This window comes from Oncorhynchus keta, chromosome 24 (genome assembly GCF_023373465.1).
Source record: "Oncorhynchus keta strain PuntledgeMale-10-30-2019 chromosome 24, Oket_V2, whole genome shotgun sequence".
Taxonomy (NCBI): domain Eukaryota; kingdom Metazoa; phylum Chordata; class Actinopteri; order Salmoniformes; family Salmonidae; genus Oncorhynchus; species Oncorhynchus keta.
In genome coordinates, this window is record NC_068444.1 from 10,014,922 (window position 1) to 10,030,179 (window position 15,258).

Below are 15,258 nucleotides of genomic sequence, written 5' to 3' on the forward strand. Positions count from 1 at the left end.
GTCTACAGTTTTTTTTCTGAGGTCTTGGCTGATTTCTTTTGATTTTCCCATGATGTCATGCAAAGAGGCACTGAGTTTGATGGTAGGCCTTGAAATACATCCACAGGTACACCTCCAATTGACCTCCAATTGACTCAAATGATGTCAATTATCAGAAGCTTCTAAAGCCATGACATCATTTTCTGGAATTTTCCAAGCTGTTTAAAGGCACAGCCAACTTAGTGTATGTCAACTTCTGACCCACTGGATTTGTGATACAGTGAATTATAAGTGAAATAATCTGTCTAATAACAATTGTTGGAGAAGTGACTTGTGTCATGCACAAAGTAGATGTCCTAACCGACTTGGCAAAACTGTAGTTGGTTAACAAGAAAGTTGTGGAGTGGTTGAAAAATAACTTTTAATGACTCCAACCTAAGTGAATGTAAACTTCAGACTTCAACTGTATACACACATACACACATACACACACATACACACACACACACACACACACACACACACACACACACACACACACACACACACACACACACACACATACATACATACATACATACATACATACATACATACATACATACATACATACATACATACATACATACATACATACATACATACATACATACATACATACATACATACAGTACAATAACACAATAAAATATTTGCTATTAAACAAATGCACAAAAAAGCCTTCTGTATGCCAGTATTGTGACTTGCCTAGTTAAATAAAGGTTAAATAAAATAAATACATACTCTGTAGGAGAGAATCAGTTACCCATCCTGCATTAGTCTTAAACCACCGTGACTGTCCTCAGAGAGTCTGTGCTGTAAATAATTGTGAATAATTATATTTTCATCATGTAGGGAGTGATCCATAACACATCCCTGGTGTGAAAATATGGGATTTCAAACGTTATATTTTAATGTCAAGAATTATGGCAACGAAAAAACAAAACATGTTTTCGATTAAGGATAATGTCGAGTACTTGGTGTCGGGTGCAGTGGGCTATCCATCACGTGGACAATAAAAGTAGTTTTTGCTTGACGTTGGAAATGTATGGTCGCCCTTCTTCTCCCTAATAACTCACACGCTGTGTTGGGAGCCTGACAGCCTTTGCCGAAAACAGCAGTTATCAATTAAAAAATAATTCTAATCAGCAATACACTTAAATTAGGTGATATTACACTATGACGTTTTTGTTTAGGAACAAACAAAAAAAATAAAATAAACGACAAAAAATAGTTGGAGCCTTTTAGCTTGTATAATTGGTCAAATGTAACAGGCATCTTATCATGTGAGTGACGTAGTATGCAAGTCTACAGCAGTGGTGGACAAAGTACTGTAATACTTCAGTAAAAGTAAAGATCGCTTAATAGAATATCACTCAAGGAAAAGTGAAAGTATTTGGTTGTAAATGTACTTAAGTATCAAAAGTAAATGGAATTGATAAAATGTACTTAAGTATCAAATTAAAAGTTAAAGTGTAAACCATTTCAATTTCCTTATATTAAGCAAACCAGACGGCACAGTTTTCTTGTTTGTTTTTTTATTGACGGATAGCCAGGGGCACACTAGCACTCAGACATCATTTACAAACAAAGCATTTATTTATTGAGTCTGACAGATCAGAGGCACTAGGGATGAGCAGGGATGTTCTCTTGATAAGTGTGTGAATTGGACCATTTTCCTGTCAAAATGTAACGAGTACTTCTTGGTGTCAGGGAAGATGTAAGTAATATAGTGAAGTAAAAACAAAAATATAAATAGTCAAATAAAAGTAGATACCCCAAGTAATTTTTACTTGTTGTCAGGGGAAATGATCCCATAAGGGCAGATTGCATTCATAGTATCTTGTGTAGATGTGACAATTTATGTTTATCATATTTTTGACTGGGCAAATTGAGCACCTCAATCTAAACTAAATCAAATGTCAAACTACTGAGTTTAGAGTTTCCCTTCAGATAAATTGAAAATAAGGAGTTTGATATTTTTGGGAATTTTTGCATCAGTCCTTATTTTTCTCGTTGTCATATTTAAATTCGGACACATAGACCTAATGAAAAGACAAACAACAGTAGGCGACATTGTACAATATTATGAGAGAACAAGGACGTGAATAAATGTCATTTGAACCACAGTCAATATCAACAAACATTGTGTACTTTTCAACTCAAAACATAAAAACAATATTTGATATTTTCTATCAACCCTGAATTACTGTCCCTTGGAGCTGCGCTGCCTAATCGAATATGTCAGTCTTCAGTGTTGATGAAATATGATGACATGAGAGTTGTCTACTTTAGACTGAGGCATTGGCTTACGTCCCAAACGGTACACTAATCCCTATATAGTGCACTACTTTTGACCAGAGCCCATACAGTTTCGGTCAAAAGTAGTGCATTAGATAGGGAATAGGGTTCTATTTGGAACGGAAACCTCGGGCATTGGAAGGAGGATCAGGCTGGCACACCATCTCCTCCTTCACTTTGACTGCTGCTGCTGCAGATGACCTGAATCTAGACAACTGACACATAACTGGCAGTATAGGGACAAATTGACAGATGACAAAGAGTAAGATTGACCGAGGGCTTGGGAGGGTGTGGGGGTGAACACCTGAGACATGCACATTCCACGGTAAGTGCCACAGCACACTGATGTCAGGGAGTGTTTTAATGGAGAATAACTAACCATACTGAAAAGCCCCACGCATGTACACAATGTATACAAAAGTATGTCAATCTAGTGAAGTTGGCTATTTCAGCCACACCCATTGCTGACAGGTGTATATAAAATTGAGCACACTGCCATGCAATCTCCATAGACAAACATTGCCAGTAGAATGGCCTTACTGAAGAGCTCAGTGAGTTTCAAGGTGAAACCGTCATAGGATGACACCTTTTCCAACAAGTTAGTTTGTCAAATTTGTGCCCTGCTAGAGCTGCCCAGGTCAACTGTAACTGCTGTTATTGTGAAGTGGAAACATTGAGGAGCAACAATGTCTCAGCGGTAGGCCTTGTGAATGTTGACCTGTTTAAAGGTCTTACTCACATCATCTATGGAGAGCATGATCGCACAGTCCTCCAGAACAGTTGGTGCTTTCATGCATGCTTCAGTGTTGCTTGCCTCGAAGTGAGCATAAAAGTAATTTAGCTCTTCTGGTGGGCTTCCCTTTGTAGTCCATAATAGTTTGCAAGCCCTGCCACATCCAACTAGCATTGGAGCCGGTGTTGTAGGACTCAATCTTAGTCCTGTATTGACGCTTTGCCTGTTAGATGGTTCGTCGGAGGGCATAGCGGGATTTCTAATAAGCATCTGGGTTGGAGTCCGGATGTTGCCTGTAATCCATGGCTTCTGTTTGGGGTATGTACATACTGTTGATTTGACATTTATTCTACATGCATAACATGATTAAAACAACAACACTTCCCATAAAACGAATAGACTATTTATGTCAATGGACATGGTTTAAGTCATTCCCAGGATATCCCCAGGATAAATAATACGCCCGTTTGAGGAGGCGACGTCACATTCCCTTGACCCTCCAATCACCTCGGGGGCTCATTTGATTGGAAGGCGGTAAAGGCTTTAATCTCGAGGCAAATTCAGATGCTGCTGAAGGGAGAAGAGTTTTTTTCTACTGCATCCAACGTAGAGAGCAAACGCACGGACGTGCTCCTGCCACTGACACACACAGCGACACTGAGGAAGGATGCAGCCGCACACTCCTGCTGCGATATGAACGGGATATGTTCTGATCTTCTCCTCCTCTAATAAGGACTAGACGAAGTTGAACTATTTATTCGTTTTAATATCGAAATACGGTGCTATAGAACAACATGTTACTTTGATGCGGGGTTTTTTTCCTTCTTCGTGAACATCAAATGTATTTTTCTCCCGTTTCAATGAGAATTAGGTCATGATCACATCGCCTGCATTGTCTGTTCTGAGAAATAGTATCGTGAATCCGGTGTGGGAGAGCAGTTCTTCAGGGGAGAAGGGCGCAACGACAATCAACAAGCCATTTCTTCATCTCGTCTCTCCCTCAGACCCTTTAAGGCAGGCTAATCGTATACCCATAAAGATTTTGAAAATGCTTACCGCACGGGGAGGTCACATTTTGCACCCGGAGTACCTTCAACCTTTGCCATCAACCCCTATCAGTCCCATCGAGGTAAGCACCACACAGGCTACGGGCGACGGGGGACCTTATAAAATAAGGATAGCAAAAGTGTGATTTTGGCAGTTACAAATTAATCTTCATATGTTTTAGTCCATTTGTATTGTACCTATATCAGTTTATTATCATATTGTAATTGTAAAATGAACTGGAGATTAATGTATAAGGTGTTAATATATGGCTAAATTGCTATGCGCAATGCGATAAACTTGTGCGTAATTTAGTGCTGTTCTCCAACGGCCCATAAAATACTCCATATATAACAGGAACATATTAGTTAAACACTCCATAAAAAAACAATACGGTGAAAACATGAATAATAAGTATTATTTTCTCTTATTTCGCAGCTGGATGCCAAGAAAAGTCCGTTGGCTCTCTTAGCACAGACCTGCTCTCAAATCGGTAAACCAGATCCTTCGTCCTCTTCCAAAATCTCATCCGTAACCTCAAATGGATCTAGTGACAAAGAGACCAAACCCGGACCACTAAAAATGAGTGACATTGGAAATGAAGACAAATCAAGCTTCAAACCCTACGCCAAATCATCGGAGAAGAACAAGGACTCCTCATTCGGCAGCGGCAGTCTGAGTGGAGATAAAGCTAGTTTCCGAGTGCCTAGCGCCACCTGCCAGCCGTTCACCCCCAGGACAGGCAGCCCCAGCTCCTGCCACTCTGTGTCTCCGCTGCCGTCAGATGGTAAGCAGGGAGACACCGAGGAAAAGAAGAAGGAATTTGATAGCAATAAAAACAGTACAACGGAGAGCAGCAGCGGTCACAGCCGGATATGTGGGGTTAATGGCGAGGTTAACCAACGCCAGGAGAACACTTCTGGTTCAAAGGCTATCACATCAGACTCACTCACATCTGTCTCCTCGTCATCATCTGTTCTGGGTTCAGGAGGACTCGTAGCGCCCGTCTCCCCCTACAAACCTGGTCACAGTGTTTTTCCCCTACCGCATTCCGGCATGACCTACCCTGGAAGTTTAGCAGGTGCGTATGCAGGCTATCCCCAACACTTTCTCCCTCATGGAATGACTTTAGACCCGACGAAATCTAGCAGTCAACTACTAAGCGCTCAGTTTGCCAGCCAACTTCAGTGCAGTAAGGCTGGGAGCCCCTTGTCCAGGTCTTCTCCTCCGTCTCTAATGTCTGCTAGCCTGTGCAGAGACCCGTACTGCCTGAGTTACCACTGCCCGAGCCACTTATCCGGTGCCTCCGGTGCCTCGCAGTGTCATGAATCCTCGGCTTTGAAGTCAGGATACCCTCTCATGTACCCAACTCACCCTTTGCATAGCGTGCATTCCTCGCCGCCATCTTTTGCTGGACACCCGTTATACCCCTATGGCTTCATGCTCCCAAATGACCCTCTGCCACACGTCTGTAATTGGGTGTCGGCTAACGGACCTTGTGACAAGCGTTTTTCTTCCTCAGAAGAGCTTCTCAATCACCTAAGGACTCACACTGCTTTTGCGGGGACGGAGAAGTTGATATCAGGTTACCCGGGTTCATCTTCGCTAGCCAACGCTGCAGCGGCCGCCATGGCTTGCCATATGCACATGCCCCCGAACGGGGCGCCGGGAAGCCCTGGAACGCTCACACTCAGGAGCCCGCATCACCCTCTGGGACTGAGCACGCGCTATCACCCCTATTCAAAGAGCCCCCTGCCACCCGGCGCATCGATTCAGATGCCCGCTGCAACAGGTTCATATTACTCTCCATATGCCTTGTATGGACAGAGGCTCACCACGGCATCGGCATTAGGATACCAGTAGAAGATGCAGGACAGACCGAGATACGGACAATAACTATACATTTATAAAGGAGATTCTACGCCTAAATGACATTATTTGGGGTGTATTTCATGCAGGACAGGATCCGTGGGCTCAATGTATTTATTTGCGATAGCTCCAAGCGTGACAGAAATAAAGTAATTATAATATAATTGGTAAGAAGCTCAAGGTGCATTATTTTTTTTATTTTTTTTACAGTTAAGATGTAGGCTTTATTTGATGACGCCATTTTGATGTTACATTGACATTACAAGTCAGTATGTATATGTTGTTTTTTGAAATGCTCATTTTTAGACTTTTATGTTTCCTACATACAAAAGTCTGCAGCCTATTCGTTATTTTTTTCATTATGTGTTTTTCATCGGAAAAGTGGTTGCCTATTTCTGTGTCTGTTGGGCCCATACCGCACATTGCAAATCACTTTTCCACGTTAGGCTATGCCTTAGAATGACATGTTTAAATCATTTTTATGGTAAATTCTCTCATATTTCTTCACAAATTACATGATTCATTCCACAAGCTAAATCAGGTTTATGAACCTGGTAGGTTGTTTATGGAATAAATAATTCGACCTAAAAATGACTTAAATGATAAACACTTGAGTATGTGGGACATGAGCATAATTGGTCTGTTTAAAAAAAAATAATCGATGCAATTTAATTTGTGGAATTGCATTTAAGATGTGTGTAAGCCTATTTCCATTTTAAGTCTGTGCCACATAAACTTCATTTTAGTAACATTTTATTCGAATCACATTTTATTCACATTTCATACCTTTAAGACTGCAAAATATATTTTGTTCAACTGTTAAAATAATGAAACCAAAATGCAGCCTCGGCTACTGTCATCTGCCACAAATGCATTGCGCCACTCAATGTGCAATATTGTTTTGTTTGTTTGTTGCAGTAATTTAGGCAGTAGCCTAATAATCTTTCACCGATATTCATTTCAACATGCCATTACAAAATGTAGCATAATTTTTTTTTACAAATTATATTTAGCCTACACCTTCAAACGAATGATGTCTCAGTCAGATAAAATCCGAATAAGGAAGTTAGCCGCGTGTAGAGTTATTCTTAAAAATATGCAATTTCAGCAGCACGTTGTGAAAGAACAATCAATCTTAAAAAGTAACATCCCAAAGAACATAAATTAATGTTTTGGGGTCTTGTTTTCGTCTCGCAGGATTACTTTTGGACATTGTCTTATTTGTCTGGGCAGAGAGTTTTTCATAACGGAAAAGTGGGATTAGATATATTTATACATTTGCTCTAAAAACAATTATGCCTATTCTTTTTGTTAGGGTAAATATTTAGTTCAGGCCATACTGTGTACAGGGTGCAATATTGGCTATATGATCTATTTATTTATTAGATTTTTATTTAACCTTCATAACTAGGCAAGTATGTTAAGAACAAATTCTTATTTACAATGATGGCCTACACCGGGCAAACCCTAACCCGGGCGACGCTGGGCCAATTGCGCGCCGCCCTATGGGCCACATCATATATCCTAAAGTCAGAACTCTTTATTCTACGAAAAAAATGCTGTTATATTTTAGGTTATGGCGTTATGTTTTAGATTGTGGGGGTTGTAAGTCCATTGCGTTGAAATGTTTTTCTTTATCATCTTGTCTAAAGAAAAACGATGCGTTCTGGGATATGTTTTTCAGACTCCATAGCCTACCATATAGGACAAACCAACACACGTTTATATCGTCAAACTACAGTTACTGAATGTCAATCAAATTATGGCGAACACACTATCTTAAATCAGATAGACCACTCCATAAGTACGCATGTATTTTCGATACAATCCTTGCACAGATCAATATCCGAGGCATTCAACCAAGAAACCAACATGCGGGAGAAATAATCTATAGCTGTCTGAAAGTATTTATAGGTTACTACCGTCGAGAAGGCACATCAAGTGTAGGCCTATTGCTGTTTTGAGAGGATTGTTATTACATAATCTACTAAGGAAGGGGTTTCACTTGTTTTATGATTCTACAATCTGGAAAATGAAAACACCTCCATCCTACTCCTGAAGAAAAGAGACCGCGCCGCAGCTGACGCGTCTTTACGCACAGTAGGCCTATATGCATGCACACATCGGGTAACGAGGCTGCACATTACAACCGCAATTAATAATGACTGTGTGTGCGTATGTGTGCGTGTGCGTGCGTGCGTGCGTTTGTGTGTCTGCGTGCGTTTTCCACATCAAAAGGATGTATGTCAATATAACGCTGGATTAATGGATTAATTCATTTAAACATTGCCAAATGATTTCTCAGAAGAATAATTTTAATCCTACAATTATGAGATCACACCTTATTTTGTGAACAAATAAATAATTGGCTAATTGTGCTAAACAATGATTTATGATGACCCCCAGGGTGTGAGACATTTACACAACCTTTGTGATTGCAGTATTGAAGCAGTATGAAGTAGATAGCATGGATTCAAGCAAGGCCTAACACATTACTGAATCAAGAAAACAATGTCATAACCCATCCCAGAGTAAATCACAGCTATTCTGTCATTACCCATCCCAGAGTAAATCACAGCTATTCTGTCATAACCCATCCCAGAGTAAATCACAGCTATTCTGTCATTACCCATCCCAGAGTAAATCACAGCTATTCTGTCATTACCCATCCCAGAGTAAATCACAGCTATTCTGTCATTACCCATCCCAGAGTAAATCACAGCTATTCTGTCATTACCCATCCCAGAGTAAATCACAGCTATTCTGTCATTACCCATCCCAGAGTAAATCACAGCTATTCTGTCATTACCCATCCCAGAGTAAATCACAGCTATTCTGTCATTACCCATCCTAGAGTAAATCACAGTTATTCCCAAGAGATAAAATCAACATCATTATTAATGGTCACAAGTCATATTCATCTTTTCAACAGATGAATTCTTTACTATCCTTCTCTCCCATGATGCATGATGCTAGCCCACAACTCAACACCCCAACCAGCCTGCTGTCTCAATGACGTGGGGCCTGTTTCTCATTTACAAATGGCACATCAATGTGATTTGGAGAACATGTGAGAATATAAATGATGTCACCTATGTAGCTCATGTATCTTTACACGTTTTGGGGAGTTCCTGGTTTTGGGGACTTCCTGGTTTTGAGTTTGAACTGTTGCAAATCAATATTAGGAATGAAAACAGCAGGAAATAACCCTGAACATCTCCACTCAATACATCATCTTCCGCTTGCCAGAGTCTCCTCTCCTCTCCTCTCCTCTCCTCTCCTCTCCTCCTACCTACCATTGGATTATGTCCCCCTAAATCACAGAATCTGCTTTTCCACATGTTGTCGAGGTGATATAGCCTTAACATGAGAGACTAGATGGTTTGGTGCCTCCCACTGAATCTCCAGCCTGCCACCTGTTTTACTTTGAATTCCAATGCTAGGACGACATCTGGTCCCTTCTGGCCCAGAGAACATAGCAGTGTACCATGACGTGCAACAGACAAATGCTGACATTAAGAATGGTGTATGTACGTCTGGTCATGGGCTGTACACTATGGGTATGCCCATCATTTGTGCTGCACAGCTGCACACCATGTGGTGGAGTGGTGTGTGTGTGTGTGTGTGTGTGTGTGTGTGTGTGTGTGTGTGTGTGTGTGTGTGTGTGTGTGTGTGTGTGTGTGTGTGTGTGTGTGTGTGTGTGTGTGTGTGTGTGTGTGTGTGTGTGTGTGTGTGTGTGTGTGTGTGTGTGTGTGTGTGTGTGTGTGTGTGTTGGCGCTGTTACTGTCTTAAACACTTCCAGATTTTAGGATGTAAATCTTGGTGGGGTAAACTCAAATTGTTTTAATGCATGCCAGCAAAGCCACTACACAACACTAAACAATATATTAATTGTACTATGACATTGACAAACTGTTTAGGCCTACGTAAAGATATCCCAACAGCAGAGCTTTCTTTTCAGCACAATGGAGTGACTCCTTAGCACCACTACACCTGGATATCAGCGGAGCCTTGTCTGGCAGCGAAACAGTTCATTCACCCTCATTTAATACCTTAAAAAAAACATGATATGGCTGACTTGTTTAAACAAATGTAGTTTCTACTAACAATTGAGATGTACAAACTATGGCATAAGGGACCGACGAGCGGATAAGAGGCCATCTAAAATTTCGATTAAGACATTAATGAGTGAGCTAAGATGGATGTATTCAATACAACAATTTTTTCAGCACCTTTGAAATGTACAGTGACAGAATTCAGAACATGGGCCGTTCTTATAGTATTCTCCCTGTACACCAAATCAGAACTGTAGGATAAACGAAGGGGGCATATAAAAGCAGACAATTAAAGCTCATACAATATTCAATGATGACATTTCTCTAAAACAGGCTACAGGCTACATGTGCACCACTAAGTCAGAATGGCAGGCTAAGTTATGAGGGGGAAAGGAACCACATTATTAAGGTGAAGCACATGGCCTACAAACAGCTTACTACACAACATACACTTAGTATTACTTAGCTACAGTATACATATCTCCCTGGCATATTACATCATTTATGCAGCAGCATACAATACATTGTTGGACTCACCTTATTGTGCTCTGTTCACTTGAACAGGAAGGTGGCGGGGTGGTCCTTCTTGTGGGCAAATTTTGTCATCAAACTTTGTCATCAAAGTCTGGCATTCTCGGGATTTATGGTGCGCTCAAGACAGCTGTGAACTCTGTAAAAAAAAAAAAAAAAAAAGGTTGAATCATGCCGTCAGTGATCTTCAGGTACGAGCTCTAGAAAGAGGCATGAGTTCCTGACTTGGAATTCCGTGTTGGATGACCAATCAAAACGTATTTTCCCAGTGGGAGCTATTTTCTTTCAGAGTTCCCAGTTGTCTTGAACTCACTGAAGTCTGAGATTTCCCAGTTCAGAGTCTCCAGTAGTTTTGAACAGGGCAGAAGTCATGCTGGATTGACAGTTCCGAGTTCCCAGTATTTTTGAACAGGGCAGAAGTCATGCTGGATTGACAGTTCAGAGTTCCCAGTAGTTTTGAACAGGGCAGAAGTCATGCTGGATTGACAGTTCAGAGTTTCCAGTAGTTTTGAACAGGGCAGAAGTCATGCTGGATTGACAGTTCCGAGTCTCCAGTAGTTTTGAACAGGGTGCTGGATTGACAGCACGACCAATGTATTCAACCTTTTCAGGCCCATGGTGTTGCATGTGAATGTTTATCCTTTTAAGCTTGGAAAAGAGACCCTTAAACCCAGACTTGGACCACACAACCTCTCCACTGAATAGCAGGCTAGTGATTGCTTTGCAACGCCTGCAGTTAGCCACTGATTCCTTCAAAACCAAATATTGTTGAATTTGCAATTTCCAACTTGCTGTGTAATATTCATGTCCAATGGCTGATGAGCACTGATACGTTTTATCGATCATTTCTCTTCATAATTCCTCTCGATATGACAAGGATCGAAAAGTTTTTGCCAGTAGATTGTCGACTTGATTCATGACGATGTCTGCTAGCTTCTTAGCTAAGATTTTGAAAGTATGATGTTGACATGATCAGTCCAATCAGATATAACGTGATTTGACGTAATTTTATCTGTGGCCAATGACGTTGAGCCTTCTTGAATGGGCACTTCTAAAGTAAATCTATGGCAGCACCCAAGGGACTTGAATTTCGAGCTCTCCCCGTCGATTTTACTGTGACGTAGTGTCCCCATGAGTGACAGAACACTGAGCCAATTACGGCGCAACTGGAGAACATTACCAACACCTGCGCTCTGTATTTTCCGCTAGCTGTCCCACCACCACAGAAAGCGCTTGGCTGAAACACCTGCATTTTGGAGCTGCCTTACTCAATAAAGCAAGAAATACCATGTTTGTTTTTGGCTTTATTAAATAAAAAAATACTGATATGTGACACGTATTAATGCCAAAATAACATGCAAAACAAGCAAAACATTTTTTTTTATCTGAACAGGTGGGGCACCTGTTGGGGCGGCAGGGTAGCCTAGTGGTTAGAGTGTTGGACTAGTAACAGAAAGGTTGCAAGTTCAAATCCCGAGCTGCCAAGGTACAAATCTGTCATTCTGCCCCTGAACAGTCAGTTAACCCACTGTTCCTAGGCTGTCATTGAAAATAAGAGTTTGTTCTTAACTGACTTGCCTAGTTAAATAAAGGTCAAATAAAACCTGCCCTGAATGACGGGTCGCTACTGGACACCACAGTGAGTCAAACACTACTGGGGTAATGCTTGAAAGGCCCTGGAGACACCTTAACCCTTAATAGTCTATTGATGCACCCGTGCTTCGATCTAAGTAACATAATAAACAAATAATACAAAAATCCCATCAAAATCAGTCAGTTTAAGCTAGAGATATCTGGGCTTCCTCTCAAACCACCATATCCTCCCATGTCGGCGGAACTCGTCTGAAGGTAACCTGGTATAAAAAAATCATGGAAGTATGGAGGTAGTTTTGCGCCAACAAAATAATTTTGTCCTGAAAACAAAGTGTTATGTTTGGGGCAAATCCAATATAATACATTACTCAGTACCACTCTCCATATTTTTAAGAATGGTAGTGGCTGCATTATGTTATGGGTATGCTTGTAATCGTTAAGGACTGGGGAGTTTTTCAGGATAAACAAGAAATGGAATGGAGCTAAGCACAGGCAAAATCCTAGAGTAAAACCTGGTTCAGCCTGCTTTCCACCAGACACTGGGAAATGAATTCACCTTTCAGTAGGACAATAACCTAAAACACAAGCCCAAATCTACACTAGAGTTGCTTATCAAGAAGACAGTGAATGGTCCTGAGTAGCCAACTTACAGTTTTGACTTAAATCTACTTGAAAATGTTTCTTGAGTTTTGATCAACAACCAAACGAGTAATGGGTCATTTAAACAAGTAATGGGCAAATATTGCACAATCCAGGTGTGGAAAGCTCTTAGAGATGTACCCAGAAAGACTCACAGCTGTAATCACTGCCAAAGGTGTTTCTACAAAGTATTGCCTCAGGGGTGTGAATACTTACAGTGGGGCAAAATACTTTTTTTCTACCATAATTTGCAAATAAATTAATTTAAAATCCTACAATGTGATTTTCTGGATTTTTCTTCTCATTTTGTCTGTCATAGTTGAAGTGTACCTATGATGAAAATTACAGGCCTCTCATCTTTTTAAGTGGGAGAACTTGCACAATTGGTGGCTGACTAAATACTTGTTTGCCCCACTGTATGTAAATGAGATATTTCTGTATTTCAATTTCAATAAATTTACAAACATTTCTAAAAAATATTGTTTGAAGATGGGTGAATTATTTTTATTTTATCCATGTTGAATTCAAGCTGTAACACAACAAAATGTGGAATAAGTCAAGGGGTGTGAATACTTTCTAAAGGCCCTGTATGTGTCAAAAAAACATATATTTCCTAAGCTTTCTTATATCTCCTAGATGTAGGACAGACACTTCAAAACCTTATTCCTTACAGTGTATTTTTTTTTACAGTCTGTTTTGCCATTTATGAATGTGTTATTCAATGTGTTTCTATGGGCCATCGTAGTAAAGGCCAAATTCATTGTTTTATTAAATAATCTTAAAATATGTTTTTACATACTTACAGGGGTCCTTATTAAATTCAAAATCAAATAGCTAAATGAGCCATGGTATGACCATCTTAAAACAACTCCATATGTTAGATTAGAAGAACCCCCCAACCTTTAGAGGTTAAACAGATTGATACAGAGATGTAATTCTTAAAACAATTCCATATGTTAGATTAGTAGAACCCCCAACCTTTATAGGTTAAACCGATTGATACAGAGATGTAATTCTTAAAACAATTCCATATGTTAGATTAGTAGAACCCCCCCAACCTTTAGAGGTTAAACAGATTGATACAGAGATGTAATTCTTAAAACAATTCCATATGTTAGATTAGTGGAACCAACCTTTAGCGGTTAAACAGATTGATACAGAGATGTAATTCTTAAAACAACTCCATATGTTAGATTAGTAGAACCCCCCAACCTTTAGAGGTTAAACAGATTGATACAGAGATGTAATTTAAATGTAAATGTAATGTAAATGTAATTCTTGGTGTGTCCCAAATGGAACCCTATTCCCTTTATAGCCTATAGGGCTCTGAAAGGAAGTTGTGTGCCATTTAGGATGCAGTCTTTGGAGGGGGGATAGGGGAGGGGGGGGCACGTGCTGTGAGATACATGGGTTCGTTCATGTCGATGTTACATTCGGTTATTATTCACACATGCTTGAAGTAACCCATCTAATAAAAATAATGATTGAAATGTCCCAATACAATATTATTGGACTCCAGACACATTTTATTGGTACATTCACTTTTATACGGATGGGATTTTGTGAATACATTTCGTAGTAATATGGATGTAGCTCCTTCTTTATATGAGTCCAAAATGGCACCCTCCTATTCCTTACATAGTGGATTACTTTTCACCAGAACCCTAATAAACACAACACTAATACAATACCACATATACAGTTGAAGTCGGAAGTTTACATACACCTTAGCCAAATACATTTAAACTCTTTTTTTTTTTTTTTTAGGTCAGTTAGGATCACCACTTTATTTTAATAATGTGAAATGTCAGAATAATAGGAGAGAGAATGATCTATTTCAGCTTTTATTTCATTCATCACATTCCCAGTGGGTCATACATACATTTACATACACTCAATTAGTATTTGGTAGCATTGCCTTTAAATTGTTTAACTTGTGTCAAATGTTTCGGGTAGCCTTCTACAAGCTTCCCACAATAAGTTGGGTGAATTTTGGCCCATTCTTCCTGACAGAGTTGGGGTAACTGAGTCAGGTTTGTAGGCCTCCTGACAGAGCTGGTGTAACTGAGTCAGGTTTGTAGGCCTCCTGACAGAGCTGGTGTAACTGAGTCAGGTTTGTAGGCCTCCTGACAGAGCTGGTGTAACTGAGTCAGGTTTGTAGGCCTCTTTGCTCGCACATGCTTTTTCAGTCCTGCCCACAAATGTTCTATAGGATTGAGGTCAGGGCTTTTAAAATAATTTACAACTTTCAAATGAGACTGAATTAAGAGGACTATGGATATTGACTGCTATTGATGTAAAATATTACTAGTTCTTTAAGAGTTTATTCGGAAGATAACAGCTCTATAAATATTATTTTGTGGTGTCCGACTCTCTAGTTAATTACATTTACATGATTAGCTCAATCAGGTGATATTAATTACGGACAATTTATTTTATAGAATAGCATGTCATTTCAATTAATCTGGCATAGCC

The 15,258-nt window shown here is 40.0% G+C and overlaps 1 protein-coding gene across 1 annotated transcript; it reads left to right on the forward strand.

Annotated features, from left to right (window-relative positions):
- The first annotated feature begins 3,615 nt into the window (after window positions 1-3,615).
- LOC118402706 (zinc finger protein 503-like) lies at window positions 3,616-8,354 on the forward strand. The gene is made up of 2 exons (XM_035800889.2): window positions 3,616-4,181; window positions 4,535-8,354. The coding sequence occupies exons 1-2, from the start codon at window positions 3,927-3,929 to the stop codon at window positions 5,957-5,959; spliced, it is 1,680 nt and encodes a 559-aa protein (XP_035656782.1). The 5' UTR covers window positions 3,616-3,926; the 3' UTR covers window positions 5,960-8,354.
- Window positions 8,355-15,258: the final 6,904 nt, after the last annotated feature.

What these genes read in the sequence shown, in the direction of transcription:
- LOC118402706 (XM_035800889.2), top strand. Translation starts at nt 3,927, where the DNA reads ATGATCACATCGCCTGCATTGTCTGTTCTGAGAAATAGTATCGTGAAT. An exon ending in CCCCTATCAGTCCCATCGAG is followed by an intron (nt 4,182 to 4,534) that starts GTAAGCACCACA and finishes CTTATTTCGCAG; the next exon opens with CTGGATGCCAAGAAAAGTCC.